At 38.0% G+C, this 22786-nt stretch overlaps 1 protein-coding gene across 3 annotated transcripts in view; it reads right to left on the minus strand.

The window, feature by feature from the left end:
• Positions 1-5361: 5361 nt before the first annotated feature.
• Positions 5362-22786, minus strand: part of LOC141381137 (uncharacterized) — a 106498-nt gene continuing 89073 nt past the window's right edge. For 2 of the 3 annotated variants that reach the window (XR_015480425.1, XM_087243953.1), the window contains 2 exons: positions 9262-9421; positions 5959-6701 (listed from right to left, as the gene is read on the minus strand). Coding sequence is in view for 2 of the 3 variants with exons in the window: in XM_087243953.1 (XP_087100079.1) it covers positions 9329-9421 (93 nt within the window). In the remaining variant the exon portion in view is untranslated. Of the gene's footprint in view, positions 6702-9261; positions 9422-22786 lie in introns of all 3 variants that reach the window. The other variant, XM_087243954.1, reaches the window with a different exon arrangement.

The raw sequence follows: 22786 nt of genomic DNA on the forward strand, positions 1-22786 counted from the left end.
GGTCAATGTGAGAGAAACTTAGTCAACTTTAATGTTTTATTGTAAATGTAATCTCTATAGTGTAACAATAAGTCATAATAAATGGTTTAGAACATGTATTTATTTATATGTTCATATTTATTGGTCACAACTGTCAAAGCCTAAAAATAAACTATGCTTCTTGGTGGGTGGGTGTGTAGATGGGTAGTGAGATGGATGGGTGTTTTGATAGAAGGATGGGTATAAAGATGGATGGGTGGTTGAAGGGATGGATGGATGGATGGATGGATGGATGGATGGATGGGTGGGTGGGTGGATGGATGGATAGATGGATGGATGGTGAGATGAAACATGGATGGATGGATTAATGGATAAGCAGTTAAACAGAACAATGGATGGATGGATTGAACAACATTGATGATGAATTGAAATATAGATAAAATACAACATGGCAGACATATAAAATTGAAAGTAAATGGACAGATGGGTGGTAGGATGGATGGATGGATGGATGGATGGATGGATGGATGGATGGATGGATGGATGGATGGATGGATGGATGGATGATAGATGCATGGATGGATGGATGGATGGATGGGTGGGTGGTAAGATGAATTAGTGGGTGAATGGATGGATGGATGGATGGATGGATGGATGTATGGATGGGTGGGTGGATGGATAGGCAGTAAAACAGAACAATGGATGGATGAATTAAACAACAAATTGATGACGAATAAAAATATAGATAAAATAGTACATGGCAGACAGATAAAATTGAAAGTAAATGGATAGATGGGTGGTGGGATGGATGGATAGATGGATGGATGGAGGAATGGTGAGATGAAAGATGGATGGATTAATGGATAAGCAGTTAAACAGGACAATGGATGGATGAATTAAACAACAAATTGATGATGAATTGAAATATAGATAGAATACTACATGGCAGACAGATAAAATTGAAATTAAATGGACAGATGGGTGGTAGGATGGATGGATGGATGGATGCATGGATGGATGGATGAATGAGTGGGTGGATGAACGGATGGATGGGTGGGTGGGTGGATGGACGGATGGATGGGTGGGGGGGTGGTAAGGTGGATTAGTGGGTGGATGGATGGATGGATGGATGGATGGATGGATGGGTGAATGGATAAGCAGTAAAACAGAACAATGGATGGATGAATTAAACAACAAATTGAAGATTAATTGACATTTTAATAGAATACTACATGGCAGACAGATAAAATTGAAAGTAAATGGACAGATGGGTGGTAGGATGGATGGATGGATGGATGGATGGATAGATGCATGGATGGATGGATGGATGAATGAGTGGGTGGATGGACGGATGGGTGGGAGGGTGTTAAGATGGATTAGTGGTTAAATGGATGGATGGATGATGGATGGATGGATGGATGGATGGATGGATGGATAGGTGGGTGGGTGGATGGAAAAGCAGTAAAACAAAACAATGGATGGATGAATTGAACAACAAATTGAAGATTAATTGACATTTGAATAGAACACTACATGGCAGACAGATAAAATTGAAAGTAAATGGACAGATGAGTGGTTGGATGAATGGATGGACGGATGGATGGATGGGTGGGTGGATGGATGGGCGGGTGGTTGGATGGGTGGTAAGATGGATGGGTGGTTAGATGAATGGACGGACGGACGGAAGGATGGATAGATGGGTGGGTGGGTGGGTGGATGGATGAATGGGTGGTGAGATGAATGAAAAAAGTGGTAAGATGGATGGATGGTTAGGTGGTAATATGGATGTATAGATGGGTTATAAGCAGGTAAATGGAACATTGGATGAATTGAACAACAAATTGATGATGAATAGAAAAATAGATAAAATACTACATGACAGACAGATGAAATGGATGAATGGATGGATGGATGGATGGATGGATGGATGGATGGATGGATGGATAAATAGATTATAGGTAAATAAACAAATAAACAGAACAATGGATAGGTGGATGTATAGAGGTGTGGATGGGCAGATAAACAGTACAACAACTAGATGGATGGATGGATGGATGGATGGATGGATGGATGGATGGATGGATGGAAGGATGGATGGACAGATGGTTGTCCCACACACACACACACACACAAAGCAATAATCATTGATTATGTGCCCACTACCCCACAAAGCACACACCACAGCATCTCTTATAGAGGCTCAGTTTCAGTGAGCTCAATTACAACAAATTATACATCAAATCCATACAGCAGTGCCACATTTTATCATCAGTCACAGTAACCTCGTTGTAATGAAGAAAACAGTAATTTGTTGTAAACTGTCTGCTCATGTCAAGCTATAAAGTTATTTTCATTGACAAAATGAACACTGAAACACGATCATCTGACCATCAACTCCCAACATCTTTCATGTTATAGGCACTGTCTATACTGTCTCTCTCTATCTTTACTCTCTCCACATTTGTATTTTTATGAATACAATTTTGTAACATCTGGCAAAGGGACCACTAATTAAAACTAGTCTAATATGGGTACATTTACATTCTTGGGGATGAAGATTAATGTACACTGTCCCTTGTTGTGAAAAATAAATAATACCTTTATTCTCTCTCTCTCTTCTCTCTCCTTTCATGCAGGTATAAACCCTCAGTTTGACGGTTCTGTTTGACCCAAAGCTCAGAGGAGCGTCTGGCAACCACCCACTGTCACAGACCAGTCTTTCTTCTGCTCCTGAAAGAAAAAAAAAAAAAAGCAAGAGAAGATGAAGAGGCGAAGGGTCATGTCCCCCCGATTGGACCCTCCATTCATCAGCAGTGTCAGGATTGGCCAGAGCTGCCCGTCAATCTGGAGAGAGAGCCCGAAAGGACAGATTTCTATCTCCTTTCGAGCGTTACTGTGAGAGACCAGTCCTGAAATTGACTGAGGTTATCCTCCAGAGATTGCTGCCGCAGACTAGATGCGATCGATACGGCCATTTAAAGAGAGAGTGTCAGAATCCCTGAAGAGAGACGACACGTATACAAACACTGACAAACGACAGCACACACACCAACACACACACATGCACAGAAAGACAACACTTGCGCTAATTGCACCTAATTGGGTTTAAATTGGACGACTGTGCTTTGCTTGCTTAACATTTGAAACGCCCTCTGGATTTGAAAAGATATTAGGGCTTCATATTAACAGTTAAACCAGTCTCACAGTGTAAGAACATGCTTATTTTTTTCCATGCAGAGCGGAAATATAATTTAATATCCATTTTAACAACCGTTAGTAAGAGCCCTGGACTGTTGTGACTGTCTTGAGGTGTTTGTAGTCTAATGATTGACTGCATCCAAAATAAAGGTTTGACTTTATAGCGGTCAACATTTGAAGAGAATCAAAATCATTTATCAAAGCTGTCCGAAAACTCTTCTTGCTTTAGGACAATTTTGACCCACTTCTAATGTTGACAACTGTATGAATATAGTACAAAATTACTAGCCTTTCTGTGAAATTTTAATTCTTTTCGGAAAATTTGCCATGTGCTGTTTGAAAGAGCAAGGACATTTTTTACAGTGTTTATATTTAGCATTGGAATAACATGTAGTGCTGAAGTCAGAATTATTAGCCCCCCTGAATTATTATCCCCCCTGTTTATTATTTTCTCCAATTTCTGTTTAACGGAGAGCAGATTTTCTCAACACATTTCTAAACATAATAGTTTTAATAACTTATTTCTACGAACTGATTTCTTCTATCTTTGTCATGATGACAGTACATACTGTAATATTTGACTAGATATTTTCCAAGACACTTCTGTACAGCTTAAAGTGACATTTAAAGGCTTAATTAGGTTAATTAGGATAACTAGGCAGGTTAGGGTAATTATACTAGTTATTGTATAAAAATAGTTTGTTGTGTAGAGTATCGAAAAAAATTGCTTAAAGGGCCTAATAATTTTGATCTTAAAATGGTGTTTAAAACAATTAAAACTGCTTTTATTCTAGCCGAAATATAACAAATAAGACTTTCTCCAGAAGAAAAAAATAATATCAGACATACTGTGAAAATTTCCTTGCTCTGTTAAAGATTATTTGGGAAATACAAAAAAAAAAAGAAAAAAAGAAAAGCAATTCAAAGGGGGGCGAATAATTCCGACTTCAACTGTGTGTGTGCATGTATATATATATATATATATATATATATATATATATATATATGTATATATATATATATATATATATATATATATATATATATATATATATTAGTGCTGTCAAACGATTTAAAAAAATTAACAAATTAAATCGCACTTTTAAAAAAAATTTATCGCGATTAATTGCATTTAAAAGACTGAAACTTGTAATTTGGGCTATTCGAGTGTAAAATTAATGTAAACGCAAGACAAATACTGATGCCAGAGGAGAATGGCCAGACTGGTTCCGGCTGATAGAAAGGCAACAGTAACTCAAATAACCACTCGTTACAACCGAGGTCTGCAAAAAGAACATCTCTGAATGCACAACACGTCCAACCTTGAGGCAGATGGGCTACAGCAGCAGAAGACCACACTGGGTGGCACTTCTGTCAGCTAAAAACAAGAAACTGAGCCTACAATTCACACAGACTCATCAAAATTAGACAATAGAAAATTGGAGACCCGTTGCCTGGTCTGATGAGATTCGGATGTGATGTGATATTCGGATGGTTGGGTCAGAATTTGGTATTAATAACATGAAAGCATGGATCCATCCTGCCTTGTATCAAAGGTTTAGGATACTGGTGGTGGCGTAATGGTGTGGGGGATACTTTCTTGGCACACTTTGGGCCTATTAGTACCAGTTGAGCATTGTGTCAACGCCACAGCCTACATGAGTACTGTCGCTGACTATGTTCATCCCTTCTGATGGCTACTTCCTGCAGGATAACGCGCCATGTCATAAAGCGTGAATCATCTCAGACTGGTTTCTTGAACATGACAATGAGTTCACTGTACACAAATGGCCTCCACAGAAACCAGACCTTAATCCAATAGAGCACCTTTGGGATGTGGTGGAACAGGAGATTCACATCATAGAGGTAAGGTAAATATTAGCTCCCATAAGAAGTTATTTTCGTTTTCCGATTGGCTAACCAAAATTTAAATAGTTAACCTAATTAACCAAGTTAAGCCAGTTTATGCTGAATAATAGAATCTTGCTAATTAAAAAGTACAATTCGTCTCTTTTTATTTAAATTATAGCAACCTGAAGAATGACAAATGTATTTTAAAAAAATCATAAAAACAAGAGAAGTTCAACTATAAAATAACTCAATGTTATCATTCAAACAAATGTAAATAAATGTAAAAAATAATACTTAAGTGCTAAACTGATAGCATTTACATTAAACATTTTAATTTCATAACCTGAATAAAAATTTGATTTATTTTATATTGAGTAACGATTAACTGAAACTAAACAAATAAATACATTCGTACTAAGTAATAATAAACCGGGCAACAAGGTGGCTCAGTGGTAACACTACAAGAAAGTCGTTGGTTTGAGTCCCAGCTGGGCCAGTTGTCATTTCTGTGTGGAGTTTGCATGTTTCTCCCTGTGTTGGTGTGGGTTTCCACAGGGTGCTCCGGTTTCCCCCACAGTCCAAACACATGTGATACAGGGAAATTGGACAAACTACAACTAAAGTGTGTGCATGTGAATGTGAGTGTGTATGGGTGTTTTCCAGTACTGGGTTGCGGCTGGAAGGGCATTTGCTGTGTAAAACATATGCTGAAATAGTTGGCGGTTCGTTCTGCAGTGGCGAATTGTGAAATCGAGACTAAGCTGAAGTAAAATGATGATTAATAATAAACAAAATCCAATAAATAAACTAAAAAATAAATAAAGAGTGTAGAAAAAGCTGATTAAAGCACTTTCAAAAAAAAATTAGCATCTTTCTCTCTATGTTCAAACTAAATTAATTAATCGACAACTAACAAAACTTTTTTTTTCTCTCTTGCAGAAGATTCTAGTAATTTATCTCTATTGTTTTATTGTTAAAAATAGCAGACTGCACAGACATTTGAGCATTGTGCACATCTTGTTATCTGGACATACAGTATATATTTTCCTTGACATTTATCAATCACTGTCCTTAACGCCAACAGAAAGACTGTCAAAATCTAGAGGTAAGATTGTCAAAACACAACATTTCAAAATATATAAGGAAACCTTATAGACGTGTGTGAAAAAACAGCCGAGACTGAGACCAGCCAGGCTTTCTTCAGTTTTTCAGGTGTAAAGGTGTTGTCAGTTTGCATCTTCAGACGTCCTGACACTGCCACGACAGAAACGACACATCCTTGACCTCAGTTCACACCATTTCTCCATTCCCTGCACTCATACTTTCTATCTGACCTCTAAACCGTGTGGAATCGCTTTCATTTCAGGGAGAAAAAAAAAAACAGCGAGGAAATGCTCCGAGCGAAACCAGGTGCGTAATATGAGGTTAAGTCTGTAATGATGGAGCTGCTTTCACCTCAACAGTCCTTGAGCGTTTGTTATCCTTTCAGTCACTCTCGGGTCGAAAACCTGGAAGGGTTTCATCCGAAACAAGATGAATATCCAATGGAAATGAAGTGAAATGTGTTTGTGGTGAATGAATGACATGGCTGTTGAGAACTCCTCCAGGTCAAACATTCAGTTTCTTTCCTCTCACAATAATCACACCAGACATGTGTGTCTCTGTGTGCGCGTCTATAAAGACAAAGAAAGAAAGAAAGAAAGAAAGAAAGAAAGAAAGAAAGAAAGAAAGAAAGAAAGAAAGAAAGAAAGAAAGAAAGAAAGAAAGAAATTCTGTCAGACCACTTAGGCAAACTAGAGTTGAAGTGGCTATTTTAACTAAGATTACCAGCTTTAAGAGGATCTCTTAGTGTCAACAGATCTGTATCTGATGCTGAATTTCATCACACTTTAAAATAAACTCTAATATTTCTCTATACAGATAATATTCTGTAATAAAAATACCAGTGCACTTCCAATAAAAATGAACCTTGATTAACACGTGGTACTGACTGACTGTCTGACTGACTGACTGACTGACTGACTGATTGATTGATTGAATGATTGATTGATTGATTGATTGATTGATTGATTGATTGATTGATTGATTGATTAATCGATCAATCTGAACTTCACAGCAAGATCCACTCACCCACCCATTCGTCCTTGTATCCATCTGCCCATCCATCCTTTAACCCAAGGGATTCTCAACCAGTGGGCCTCAGCAAATCTGCAGGTGGGCCGCGAGATTAAAACTACCTCTCAATATTATAATATCATTTTTAGATCTCATAATAATATGACATCGAAGTAATGCACTTCCTTCTGTTCTCTGATTGATTACTTCAAACTCAGCGCAAAAATAGCCTCATGATCATGTCTGCAACTAGTACACGCAAGTCTGATCATTCACAAGCTATGCGTGAAGTGAAAGTGAAAGTCTTTCTTTGTGTATTTTTGTGTGAACTATTTAATATATTGGCATAGTTGTCCAAATTGATGTCCTGTCAGTGTTTCATAATGGAGGCGTGCCCATACAGGAGGATCTAGCTGGTCTTTTGCAATATCTCTGTTAACCCGTGGTTCTCTTTGAAACTGTTTGTTTAAAATAAATAAATAAATAAATAAATAAATACGATTATGTATAATATAGTTGTAGTTATATATAATTAAATTTAAATTAAATTGTTTTTTTTTTACAAAACGATGATGGAAATTAATAGAAGGCAATTTGTTATAATAATATAATATAATATAATATAATATAATATAATATAATATAATATAATATAATATAATATAACATAATATAATATAATATAATATAATATTTGTTAATAATAAAGGTTTAAATGAGCATTTTATACAAATGTTTTAGAGCTAATGTCAGACAGGTGAGCCTTCAAAAAATGATCGGAGAAAGAATTGGGCCCTGCAGTGAAAAAGGTTGAGGACCCCTGCTCAAACCTATCCATCCATCAATCATTGATCCACCAATTTATCATTCCTTCCTACCTCCCCATTGATCCATCCATCCATCAGTTTATTTTTTCATTATCAGTCTATCTGTCCATCAGTCCATTAATACATCCAACTACCAATCCTTCCATCCATCTATCCATCATCCATCCATCCATCTCTCCATTCATTCATCCATCTATGTATTCATCTGTCCATCCATTGATCTATGCATTCATCCACCCACCCACTCATTTGTTCATCTATCCATCCTTCTATCCACTGAGCCAATCATAAATTCATCCATCCATGCATTCACCCATCCATACAATAATCTGTCCAATCGTCAATCCATCCACCCACCCCTCCATCCATGTATACATCTACCTACCTACCCATCCATCTATCTATACACCTACCCAACTGTCCTTCCTTCCTACCTCCCCTTTGATTCATCCATCCATCAATTTATTCATCCGTCTGTCCGTCCATCTTTGTTCATCCGTCCATTAATACATTTACCTACCTCTTCATTCATTCATTCATTCATTCATTCATTCATTCATTCATTCATCTGTTCACCCATCAATCTATCCTTTCATTCATCCATCTACTCACCCACCTACTCATTTGTTCATCCATCCACTTTTTTATCCACTCAGCCAACCACAAATCCATTAAATCATGCATCCACCCATCTATACAATCATGTCCATTCTTCCAGCTATCTACCCACCCACCATTCCATTCATTCATGTATCCATCCATCCATACATACATACACCCACCCATTCATGTACCCATCTACCTACCTATCTATCCATCTATCCAGACACCACCCCATTCATCCATCCATCCATCCGACCATGTGTTCATCCATTCATCCATCCACCAATTTATTAATCCGCTTAGCTTTCTGTTCCTCTGTCCATTACTTCATCCACCCACCAATCCATCCATCCATCCATTCATAGATCTGTTCATCTGTAAACCTACCTCTCCATTCATCCATTCACCTATTCATCAGTCTATCCATCCATCAATTTATTCAACCCTCCATCCACTGGTCCATCTGTCTGTTTATCAATCTAATAATATATCCAACCACCCATCCATCCAGTCATATGTATGTCATTCTGTCCATCCATCCATCCATCCATCCATCCATCCATCCATCCATCCATCCATTTTTTTAACAATTTATCTTCAGTTCAAATTCAGGAATTGGACTGGGATTTACACTGTCAGTTCAGCAGTGAATAGTGCATTCGGATGTTATAAACAAAAACACACTAACCTTTGATTATTGTTGGTCACTTTACAAGTTGATCCAGACAGACTCATCCAACAGTAAAGGCAGATCTTCAGCCAAAAACAGAATTGTGGACCAAACCGTCCATCATTGAGCTGCTGGTGCGCATCTGAAAACACACACGGTTCAGTCCACAGGTCTCCGTCTGGATGAAAGAAGAAGCAGGCAGTTGGTCAGCAGTGTAAACAAATGGCCAGCTGGACCTCATGGTGCTCATGGAGATCTGGCTATCCGAGGCTCGATCGGCCGAGCGGGAAAACTGAAGCTGGAGAACGGAGGATCTGCAAGCAATTAATCTGCAAGGCTTGAGAGCTCCTGGAGAATCTGCCAATCTGCTTTGACATTGTGGACAGAGTTAAAAATCTTTAAAGTTGCCATAAAATCAGACACTCAACTTTATTATTTGATTTAGGGAAACTAAAATTGCAGCAAGGTGCCATAACACAAGCGAGGTACACATTAATATTACCACACTACATACAAAACATCACATTGTAGGTGCATCTCCCTCCCACCTGGACTCATTTAATGACCGCCATTATAAAAGAATTTCTAACTCTATTTGTCCTGCAAATAGGAACTCCGGATGGCAACAGCTGAAACACAGTATAACGGGTGATCCGGGGTGCATAGGATACCCTGAGCTCTCTTTAAAACACCAGTATGGTAAATTACCTTTCGACCAGTTTGGTTAAAACCAATGATCTTGTCTGCCACCTTCACCAGGCTACTCAACCTGTTCTTGTTTAACGCACTCAGATTACCGTACCGAGCTACAATGCAGAAAGATAAAACAGATTCAACACATTGTTTATTAAATAATGTCATCATAGAGGTATACAAACCTGAAACGATCTAAGTTTCCTCAGAAAAAACAGCCTTTGTTGGACTTTTTCATAGACAGCCTGAGTGTTAGGTTGAAATGTCAACATGTTGCCAGTAACAACCCGTAGTGTGTCAACAATTTGAAAGTACAAGCATTTAACATTTGTTATGCTATAGGCATATGAGAAGCCTTCCTGTAATATCTCACCATGTTTTTAGTTTTATTTACATTCAACTAGAGAGAAAATCTATCACACCAGGAAGTAAATTCGTCCACAACAGGACCACGCCCCAAATCCTGATCGTGAAGGAGACTCACAATCACAGAATCATCAGCATATTTTATGATATGACAGTTCCAGTACATACGCCGTCAATCATTAGTGTACATGATGAACAGAAAAGGTATGAGGCAACAACCTTGAAGGGACCCGGTGGAACAATACTGAAAGTCAGAAAGAGGACCATTGAATCTGACACACTGTAGATGTCCTACTAAAAAAATCGAAAATCCATCCACAAATATCAAAATGTGTTGTTACAAAACTCTTATTATTTTATGTATTTAGTAGATCTTGTTAAAGTTTGTTAAAATGTATTCGCCTTCATGAACTACCAATCAAATACCATGACCTGTCCTACCCCTTAAAACAACTTTTCTTCACTCTGGTCATATGGAATTCCTTTAGGGCGGAGCTATCTGCTATATATATATATATATATACATACACACACACACACACACACACACACACACACACACACACACACACATATATATATATATATATATATATATATATATATATATATATATATATATATATATATATATATATATATATATATATACAGTATATATATATATATATATATATATATATATATATATGTGTGTGTGTGTGTATGTGTGTGTGTGTGTATATATATATATATATATATATATATATATATATATATATATATATATATATATATATATATATATATATATATATATATATATATATATATATATACACATATACATATATATACATATACATATACATATATGCCACCCTGTATATATATTTCCATGGTATTAGCAATTTTCAACCACAGCATCATAATACTGTTCAAAATCTGAGATGATGCTAATTAAATTGTGAGCGGAGCTAATGTTTTATAACTTACATGATTTAATAAATTTGTCTAACGTTAAACTCTTCTCAGAACTTTTGATAACCAGAAAGTTTTCACTTGAAGTCGAGATGCAATAGACATTTTGGGAAGAAAACATGTTCCATCAACGATTGGATGGTTGTGGTTTGCTATTGGTGAATCTCATGTAATTGACATGCTGATCCTGCCTCCTCATGCCAGTAAACACCAATCAGAGAAGGGATGTGGGTGAAGTCGGCGGGGGAGTTATTTCGATAAAAGATTTACAAGGATAAACACTTATATCCTGCAATATTTATTAAAAACAAAACAAAAGCACTGTTTGTTTTGATCCCAAGCTGACTTTAAGACAATTGATCGCATCTTCAATAATGCTTACTGAGAATTATTTACTCTTGCTTACAACAAAGCCAATCATTATCTGAATCCCTTAATTACTTCCCACCCAGTGTTTTCCCCGAAGTATCAGACTGCTCAGACTTTTCTTGAATAGCAAAAAAGCCAAGCAAGATTTACATATCGTAATAGAACAAAGCCAGTTAATATTTAAATCTCAGGCCATCCTCTTTCTTCAGCAGAAGATTTTTTGCTGTAGTTGTAGTCTTTGGTGATTCATAAAATGCAAATCAACAGCAATCGGCACACTGAGTGACAAAAAAGAAAAAAATTTAAACATCCATAGAGTTCCTCCATTCCACAACACTGAAGATGATTTTTAGCTAAAACTGTGCTCTATTATTTAATAGTACTAATGTAAAGTGTGGTCAGAAATATGCAACAGAATTCTTATACATTATAAAAGCGACTAGTTGAGTTCAGTAGTTTTAACAAGTGAGTAAACCTGTTGCTTTTAAAGCGATTAGTAATAAAAGCAACAGGTTTACTCACTTTTTAAAGCGATTAGTTGTCTTTAAAAAGTGAGTAAACGTTGCTTTTAAAGTAATCATTTGCATTCAAAAAGTGAGTAAACCTGTTGCTTTTAAAGCGATTAGTTGAGCATACTTTATAACGTGAGTTAATCTGTTGCTTTTAAAGGGATTAGTTGACTTTACGTATCAGACTTTGGGCGCAAACTTTAGACAGACTTAGAGATTTACTAACTTGAATCCATGAGACATCAAAAAGCATGAAATTCTGGCTCCAGGCACCAACCCTGTCGACAGTGAGTAAACCTGTTGCTTTTAAAGTGATTAGTTGACTTTACTTTCGAAAGTGAGTAAACCTGTTGCTTTAAAAGTGATTAGTTGATTTTACTTTCAAAAGTGAGTAAGCCTGTTGCTTTTAAAGGGGTTAGTTGAGTTCAATACTTTTAAAAAGTGTGTAAACCTGTTGCCTTTTAAAAAATTAGTTGACTTTACTTAAGAAAATTAGTAAATCTGTTGCTTTTAAAGCGATTAGTTGACTTTACTTTGAAAAGTGAGTAAACCTGTTGCTTTTAAAGCGATTAGTAGACTTTACTTTGGAAAGTGAGTAAACCTGTTGCTTTTAAAGCGATTAGTAGACTTTACTTTGGAAAGTGAGTAAACCTGTTACTTTTAAAGCGATTAGTTGACTTTACTTTGGAAAGTGAGTGAACCTGTTGCTTTTAAAGCGATTAGTTGACTTTACTTTGGAGAGTAAGTAAAACTGTTGCTTTTAAAGCGATTAGTTGACTTTACTTTTATAAAAGTTAATTAAACCTGTTACTTTTAACACAATTAATTGGCTTTACTTTAAAAAGCAAGTAAACTCATTACAATTAACAGGATTAGTTGACTTTCCTTTTTGTTACTAGTCTTTTTACAGTGCATGAGCAATATTACCTCATTTTATCCTAAGATTTCATTGGCCTGTAGTTAATTATTATAAATAAATAATTATAATAAATAGTGGCTTTTTTCCATGTTTTTTGTTTGTTTGTTTGTTTGTTTGTTTTAAGAACTGACCACCGGAAATATTTACTTATTTATTTTACATCACTACAACGGATGAAACCTTCATTCATTAAACTTTACTCCATCTTTCCGAGATCCTCTAACATTAAATGTACAACTTTTACAAGAACTAAATACTCTTAGCGCAGCACTGGAACTTCCTCCATCTGGCCATTACCTCCAATTTACAGCAACACGCCTCATGCGCAGAGTAGCTGAACTGATTTCATCTCTCCTGTCTTTCACGGTTAGCACTTAATTGCCCTGCTCACCAGCTCCTGACTGAAGCCAACCTGCAGTTAAAGCAACGCCGCTGCCCGACAACACCACAACACGCTATCATTAATACCAAACCCACGGAGAGACGTTCCACCGAACTCAAACTTCTTCCAGTGCTCCGTAAGAAAGGAAAAAACAACTTAATGAGTCTTAACCGAGCGCCCAGCAGGACCATTTATAACCGTTACACCAGACGCCGCTTTCTGCAGTTAGAGATCGCCTTCCTGCTAATTTACCGCAGACGAGGAGAGGTCATTCATCTACCTTTACGTCTCTGCAAATATGAATCAGCCTAGCTTTTATACCACCGTATGAAGGCTGGTCTCTTGTGTGGGCTAATGCACGCGGCGAGCCCTTAAGCTTTGAATTAGCTGTGTGAATGAATCAGCCGCTCTAGAGAAGCTTTTGTTTTCTCTGCAAACTGGCGTGGCGGCAATTTAGGAAAAGTGCTTGTGTGCGTAGCAGGAGTATTTAATGTGAAGCTACAAGAGAGAAAAAACAAGAACTTAATATTTATTAGAAGTTTGGAAAGCGAATAGTGTGCTTCTTTACTAGATTGCAGTTTAACTTTCTTAAAGAGAAAGCAGAGAACTGCGAAAGTTAAAGAAACACTACACTTAGGGTGCTTTCACACCTACACTTTTGTTTCAGAACCTGTCTCGTTTGCCCAGTTAGCGCGGTTCGTTTGGCATATGTGAACAGGGCAATCGCGCTCTGTTCCGCGCCAAACTAATCGCCCCGGGATCGCTTGAATGAGGTGGTCTCAGCTCGATTGAAACGAACCCTGGAGCGGTTCGATTGCAGTGAGAAAGCGATCCAATCTGAGCGCGGTTATATCACAGTGTTTTATGGATATGTAATAGGCTTACGGCTATATGAAGAGAGAATTATGAGTATGGCGGGAAGTTTCCCGAGTCTCCGGATGCCCGAAAACGAGTGATGATCTCCAGGTCCTCAAATAGGCATCATCGTGCACCCTTCTCACCCCTCCCCACCGCATCTCTCCTCAGACACGTCGCGCGCACCATGTCAAACACCACCAAACCAACACCTCTCCTGACAGCTGAGCGGGACGCTGCAAAATAAACCCTGACACTCTGACCAATGTAAGGAGAGTTTACTCGCACGTGACTTGTTTTAGCTCTTTTGGTCTGATTAGAAACTTTGCAGTGTGAAAGCGAACCGCTCCAAGAGCAAAGAGCAACAATGTAACAATTGTAATCTCTGTTTCGGAACAACTGAATCAATTCAAAGGTGTGAAAGCACCCTTTATTTTACAACTCACCTAGAGTTAAACTGTTGAGTTTTACAATGTTTTAATCCATTCAGCCGATCTCCAGGTCTGGCAGGAGCACGTTTAGCTTAGCTTAGCATAGATCATTAAATCAGATTAGACCATTAGCATCTCGGTTAAAAAAAAAAATAAAATAAAATCAAATTTAAAGCTTGACTCTTCTATAGATAGATTGTTTGCTAAGACCAACAGAAACTAGAAAAAGATGCTATTATTTAGGCTGATATGTCTAGGAACTATTCTCTCATTGCGGCATATTAATTTAGGAACTTTGCCATCACTATATCTATCAGAAATTGCAGTATTGCAGTAAACAATACATCAAAACTCTCAACCACATTAGGTAGTTTGAAAAGAAACTTGGCCTTGGCCACCAGTGGACATTTCAGCATGACAGCAACCCAAAACACACAGCAAAAGTGGTGGAGAAATGGTTAGCAAACAAAAAACAAAAAAAATGTTTCAGTGGCCCAGCCAGAGTCCTGACCAAATAAGACTCTGTGGAGGGAGTTAAAGATCAGGTTGATGGCCAGGAGACCCTCAAACCTGAAAGAATTAAAGCTCATTGCTAAAGATGAATGTGCAAAAATGCTAGTGGAGACCGTCAAAATTTATGAAGCGTTTGATTGTTGTAATAGCCAATAAAGGTTTTTCTGTTGATTATTGAGAAGGTTATGAATAATTTTAGACATGCCACACTTTTACCACAATACAACAAATGTAAATAAAAGCTGAGAATTTTTTTCCCGCAATGATGCCCCTAGTACATTGTCTTACTATCAAATAACAAATAACCAAACAAGCAAGCAATCATTCATAAATTGGACATCACCTAAAAAACAAACACCACTATTCCTCATGCTGTTTTAAGTACATCCTCATCTCAGAAGTCACTCGCACATATAAACTGTCTCAATCAATTCTCGACTCACTGATCAAGCTAGAAAGCAGCAGATTTACAGACTGACAAAGCAATTAATTTCGTTTTCCTTATGTCCAGACTGATTTTGCAGCTTACGTAGGGTTAAAGTATTGAGTTTTATCATTTTTGAATCCATTTAGCCATTTAGCCAATGGTCTGGCAGGAGCACTTTTAGCTTAGCTTAGCATAGATCATTGAATCAAGTTAGACCATTAGCATCTTGGTTTAAAAAAAAAGTCAAAAAAGAGTTTTAATAATGTACCTGTTTAAAGCTTGACTCTTTTTTAATTACATTGTTTACTAAGACTGACAGAAACTAGAAGAAATTACTATTTCCTAAGCTGATATGTCTAGGAACTATACTCTATGTTCTATACTATTGTATTGCAGTAAGTAATACATCAAAATTCTCAACGTCATGCAGTCTGCAAAGAAACTTGGCCTTGGCCACCAGTGAACATTTCAGCATGACAACAACCCAAAGCACACAGCAAAAGTGGTGAAGAAATGGTTAGCCGACAAAAACATTACTGTTTTACAATGGCCCAGCCAGAGTCCTTATCTAAATCTAATTGTGAATTTATGGAGTGAGATAAAGATCAGGTTGATGGCAAGGAGACCTTCCAACATGAAAGAGTTGGAGCTCATCGCTAAAGATGAATGTGCAAAAATACCAGTGGAAACATGCAAAAAGCTGGTTAGCAAGTATAGGAAGCGTTTGATTGCTGTAATAGCCAATACAGGCTTTTCTGTTGATTATTTAGAAGGGTATGAAGAATTTAGGACAAGCCACTTTTAGTTCAAGTGTAAATAAAGGTTTTTTTTTATTTTATTTTTTTTCCCAAAATGCCTCTTGTACATCGTCTTATCTCTTGGTAGAATATTTCAGTTATTTTTTACTTCATTTATTATTATTATTACTATTATTAATATTGTTGTTGTTGTTATTTGTTAGTATTAGGTAATGTTTTGTTAATATAAAGACCTTATTTTATAAAGACCTTATTTTAAACAAATGAGATGAGGATTATACCATAAACAGTTCAATTCTCATGTTTATTCCATTGCTTTTTTCTAAGCTGATTCCCAAATGCCTTGCAAATCCTACAGAAAACAAATAACCAAACAAGCAAGCGATCATTCATGAACTGGACATCACTTAAAAAACATACACCACTATTTCTCAAGCTGCTTTCAATACATCCTCATCATAAAAGTCACTCGCACATATAAATGGTCGCAATCAATTCCCGACTAACCGACCAAGCGAGAAAGCAGCAGATTTACAGACTGACAAAGCAGTTCATTTCGCTTTCCTTATGTCTTCTCTAGCTCATTGCATTTCTCTCCAGCTTCCCTCTCTTTCTTTCGGCTTCTCTAAGTGTCTCTTGAGCGTGATTATCAGCGCTTGGCATCTCTTGCTAAGAGAGAAGTCACAGTAGTGATGTGTGTCGTCTGGATCGATGCGGAGTCGATGCTGTCAGCTCTTTTGTGACTGCTGGTTTCCCACAGTCTTATCAGAAACACCAGCATTCACACAACTGCGTTATGAATATAAGAGGACTATTCAACAGCACAAAGCCTGTCAGGTGTGTCCGGAGCACTTAGATATTCAGAGCAAGATATTCTGAAAGGAGAACATTGAAATATTCAATGATAGAGGGGAAAATACAGGTCAGTCTATTTTTTTTTACAACATAGGAGCTGGTTGAAGGCAAAATATGAAGGACTTTTTCATTAAAGTACACGTGAAATCAAAACAAACCATCTGAATTTTGTTCACCCGCTCAATTTTGTAGCGAACAATTTATCTGTGCATGTCATCAAGAGATAATAAGTAGTTAGCTCTTTGTAACCTTTAATTAAAATCTAAAAATGCACTTCTTTTTTGTTTTCACTTAAATTTTCAGATTAGGTCTGTATGAGGTATTGGGCGTGGCTAACATACTTAACCACACCCCTCCAACTGTCAGTTTTGACAGCAACAGAACTGGTGAGGAGGAGGCTGTTAGGTTGTAATAACTCTCCCCAAACCCTTTTGCTTATCTTTCTGAATGAAATGCCTAGTTTACTACATCCAATCAGCTTGCAGTAGAAAAAACAAGCCACGCCCACTGTTTATTCATTTTATATTCTGTTTCTTTAACTGCATCACAATGTAAAAAATAATAAGAAATGATTGTTGCATTTGGTCCAGGCGCAAGGTGTCATGACAAGAACAAAAAGCAGTGTGCTGCGCTTTTTATGTTGCTAGGCAACCACTGAATCAACTGCATATTGTTGCTGCTGTTAATATAAAAGGATTGACTTGCTTCCAGGCCTGCTGCTTTTAATAACATTGTGATATGTGTGATTTGTGAAGTGATACAGCTCCGGATAAGTCAAAACAGCAACACCAGGGGCCTCATGTACGAAGACTTGCGTGGAAATCTTACTAAAACATTGCGTACGCACAAAGCTGTAAATGTGCGTACGCAGAAAAAAATTCAGATGTATGAAACACTGCGTACGCCGAATCTCACGCATATTCTTTTGTACATCTGAATGAACGTGAAACTGAGCGCAACATGCACGAGCACAAAACCCCCCCCTGCCTCCTCCCCCGTATGAATATGCTAATGACTATGCTAATGGCAAAACCCAACGAAAAAGCAACGGCAAAATCAAGCAAAAAGAGAAACTTTGAACAGAATGTGAATTGGAGGTGCTGCTTTCAGAGGTAGACCGGAATTAACAACAAAAGAAAAAAATAGAGTGGGAGAGTTTAGCTGATACGGTTAACACAGTTGGGTCTGAACATTGCACTGAGTGCATTTAAACAAGAAATAGTGTGGTTTATATCTGTAAAATGTTGCAGTACACTTAGTAGTTTCAGTGGCGCGCTCGTAAGACGCGTGTGATCATGTTTTGACACGTTCGAGCATGAACTCGGTTCGAATCCAGCGTCTGATGAACTCTTTCTTCTTTTTTTTCCCCCGCTACATATCAGATTTTGCCCACTATTTATCACGAGAAAGACAAGTAGGAATCATCAATAAGTCTGTGCATCATATTTTATTTGCACATTTATTGAATGGAAATGTTTCTGATTCTCGCATGCAAATTCATCTTCAGATAGTGTCTTTATAGCGATGTGCGTGCAGTAGATCGCTCAGATTACATTGGGAAAACAGGCGACCACTGCAAATTGTGCTTTAATGTTTAGCTGGTCAACTGTATTGTATGGAAATCTTACATACCTACTAGATAAACCCGTCTCATACAGCTGCCATTGCAAGGCTCAGACACTTTGTAGAGAGGAATTTAACACAACTGCCTCTAGGAGTCGTTAATGTAAATAAAACAGACACGCACAAAAAATGTGCGTACACCTGCCAGAAAGCTGCCGTGAACCTGCGCACATTCCCACAGTCAGTTCATTGTTGATAAATCCAAACGTGAGCGATTCTGAGCGTGAAACCTGGCGTACGCAAAGTTTTTGTGCGTACGCAGCGTTGATACATGAGGCCCCAGGTCTCTCCTTCATATTTAAAAGTCCCTGTAACCTTTGCTCAATACTTTGTTGATGCACCTTTGGCAGCAATTACAGCCTCAAGTCTTTTCAAATATAACGCCACAAGCTTGGCACACCTGTCTTTGGGAATTTTTGCACATTCCTCTTTGCAGTACCTCTCAAGCTCTTTCAGGTTGGAAGGGAAACAACAATGTACAGCCATTTTCAGATCTCTCCAGAGATGTTCAATAGGATTTAGATCTGGGCTCTGGCTGGGCCACTTATGGACATTCACTGAGTTGTTGTGAAGCCACTCTATTGATATTTTGGCTGTATGCTTTGGGTCACTGTCCTGCTGGAAGATGAACCATCGCCCCGTCTGAGGTCAAGAGCACTCTGAAGCAGGTTTTCATTCAGGATGTCTCTGTACAGTGTCCGTCTAGCCACTCTACCATACAGGCCTGATTGGTGGATTGCTGCACAGATGGTTGAGCTTCTGTAAGTTTCTCCTCTGTCCACAGAAGAAAGCTAGAGCTCAGACAGAGTGACCATCGGGTTATTGATCACCTCCCTGACTAAGGCCCTTCTTCCCCGATCACTCCGCTTAGATGGCCGGCCAGATCTAGGAAGAGTCCTGGTGGTTTCAAACATCTTCCCCTTACGGATGATGGAGGTGCTCATTAGAATTTTCAGAGCAGCAGAAATGTTTCTGCAACCTTCCCCAGCCTTGTGCCTCGAGACAATCCTGTCTCAGAGGTCTACAGACAATTCCTTTGTCTTCATGCTTGGTTTGTGCTTTGACATGCACTGTCAACCCTGGGACCTTACATAGACAGGTGTGTGCCTTTTTATATCATGTCCAATCAACTGAATTGATCACAGGTGAACTCCAATAAAGCTGCTGGAACATCTCAAGAATGATCAGTGGAAACAGAACATACCTGAGCTCAATTTAGAGCTTCACGGCAAACGTTGTGAATAATGATGTACATGTAATTTTTACTTTTTTTATTTTCAATAAATTTGCAACAATTAAAAAAAAAATCACAGTGTCATTATGCAGTATTGTTTGTAGAATTTAGATTAAACTAATTCATTTAATCCATTTTGGATTAAGGCTGTAACAAAAATATGTGGAAAAAGTGAAGCGCTATAAACTTTCCAGATGCACTCTATAACATGGTTAAACTATGATTAGTGTAGGAAAACTACGGTTAACCTGCCATTTCTTTAAATTCATTGAATAAAAAAAACATTTATTTCATTGATTAAATTTCATTTTTAAAATGTCAATTGTTACAGTGTAACTTCAGTTGACTACTGAGGAAAATGAATTGACTGCCTTAAAGGGGACCTATTATGCCCCTTTTTACAAAATGTCAAATAATTATCTGATGTCTCTAGAGTGTGTATATGATGCTTCTGCTCAAAATAAACCACAAATAATGTTTTACAACTCTTGGAAACTGACCCTTTTAGGCTTTGATCCTAATTCAGTGTTTCCTCTAGGATTTTTTTTCCAGCTGTGGCGGCAGGCCTTTTTTACACAGATCTACCAACTACCTGTGGCGTTATTTCAATGAAAAATGTCGTTACAAGTCAAGATCACATTTATGTAATATGCAAAAGCCTAAGAGCATGCCAATCTCTTAGCTTGCGCGCCGATTTCTTCTGCTCATGCACAAAACATCTCGCACGCCCCCTCAAATATACACTGCTCAAGCGCAGATCTTCTTGTGCGCTCTCAAATAAACGCTGCTGAAGTGTGATTTAGTGTGTTTATAAAACAAGTATGTCTCCAACATTTATAAGATTTGCTAGGAATATTTATGAATGTCTCTAATAGACCTACAGAGCGACATTAATGTGTCCTGAAGTAAAGTGAAACAGCTATACGTCGAGTTTGCTGACCTCAAGCATCACGCACCTGCCAGTGTGTGTCAGCCAGTCAGTCAGCATATAACCTTAAAGGGTCACAAAACACCAAAACACATTTTTTTAACTGTTGACAGTCGTATTTGAGTCCCACACTGCTAAAAACACTATTAGGACACCTATATTTCACTAAAAAGTGTAAATTGGTTGTTTTTGCGTTATTTCAAGCAAATTCTATCTTCCGGTTTGAAACGAATTTTTGAAGCTGCGTCACAGTTATGACATAATAGCGTGTATTCCAGCGTGCAGACTGGGCGCCTGTGCCAGAGTGTGTCTTATTACGTCTTACAGTGTGATGCATTAATGCATGAGTAAGGCTTGGTTCAAACCAATCAACGCGCTCTATTGTGCAACTTCATTAATATTCATTACTGTCAGAGTGTGGACGGCAGAGACGCCACTTTGTGTTGGCAAAACAAGCGTGAAGTGTTGCTTTTATAGTTTGCTGCAGTTAAGTTTTGTTTTCATTTTCTCTCTGTGAGAGCTCAGACTCATGTGTGGATTAACAGTGTACGCGACGCTCAACAACAATAACTTAAGTGTCTAAGGAGGATTATTGTTTACCTGAGAGCTGTTCTCATCTGCAAATGCTGAGATCCTTGTAGTCTCCTCTTAATAAAGACGCGGCTCTAGTTGCTGTGGATTGTCCTGTCTCTACAGATTTGGTAAGTGAGCGACCAGTGCTTTTTGTTTATTCAGTTCGTATTTTATTCGTATCAAACAAACTATTGCACCGAGAGTAAACAAGTTAGCACTAACAGTTACAACCAAACAATAACCTTGTGTTGGATTTAGTGACCGGAATAACACACGCGGCTTTCTGACGCTACCTGCCGTGTGCATCTAAGTTTCCGGGAAATGCTGAGTTTTTTTTCTCTCATTCGCCATGCGGTATCAAACATTGCATGAAAAATACACGCTTAGAGCAGATCCTCGAATCAAATATCGCGTTTGTCGCGAGGGGCATGAATGAATTCCCTGAATGAAAGAGCCAAACTGCAGTTAAAGTCCACCATTTAATAATTTGGCAAATAATTCGACTACAGATGTCCATGTAAACACAGTCACATTGTCCGCTGTGGTTGGGTGTTTTGACTCTGAAATTCAGCGCGGCCAAGTAGACACTCCTACACCATCCCTCTTTAGTTCCTCCGACACTCCCCCCTAAACAGAGCTGGACACGCTCACTTTTCGGACTTTTTCCAAAGTAGAGGTGTGAAAACACCCTGCTGAAACGAGGGGGTTTCATGGCCCTTTAAAGGGTTAAACAAATAACGCACAGCTCTACAACGATTACAGAAAAGTTTGCTCTGTTATAATTCATTTATCTTTTAATACGTTTTGGTGTGATTATAATCCGCTATTAAAAAAACACAACTGAATGTTTTGAATTAAAAGCTGTAACGTAGCCGTGGCGGGAACAATTTTGGTGTGGCGCACCGCCATGGAAGAATGAAAGTAGCGGAAACCATGTAATTGTTCCATTTTGGTGACTGTCGCTTTAAATTCAATTGAGATTGTGCTTAAAAGAGGGCAGAGATACAAATGCCTGTGTGTCAGCATAGTGGCAGATTCAAAAACAAGACTAGCATCCTATGCTAATGAGGAAGAAATGGTCACTAGTGGGCAGGGCTTTCCCTGTCTGATGACACGCACAAAGGGAGAATGTCAATCAAAATATTTCT

Source organism: Danio rerio, chromosome 3, assembly GCF_052040795.2.
Source record: "Danio rerio strain M-AB ecotype USA chromosome 3, GRCz13ab, whole genome shotgun sequence".
In the NCBI taxonomy this organism is placed as follows: Eukaryota; Metazoa; Chordata; class Actinopteri; order Cypriniformes; family Danionidae; genus Danio; species Danio rerio.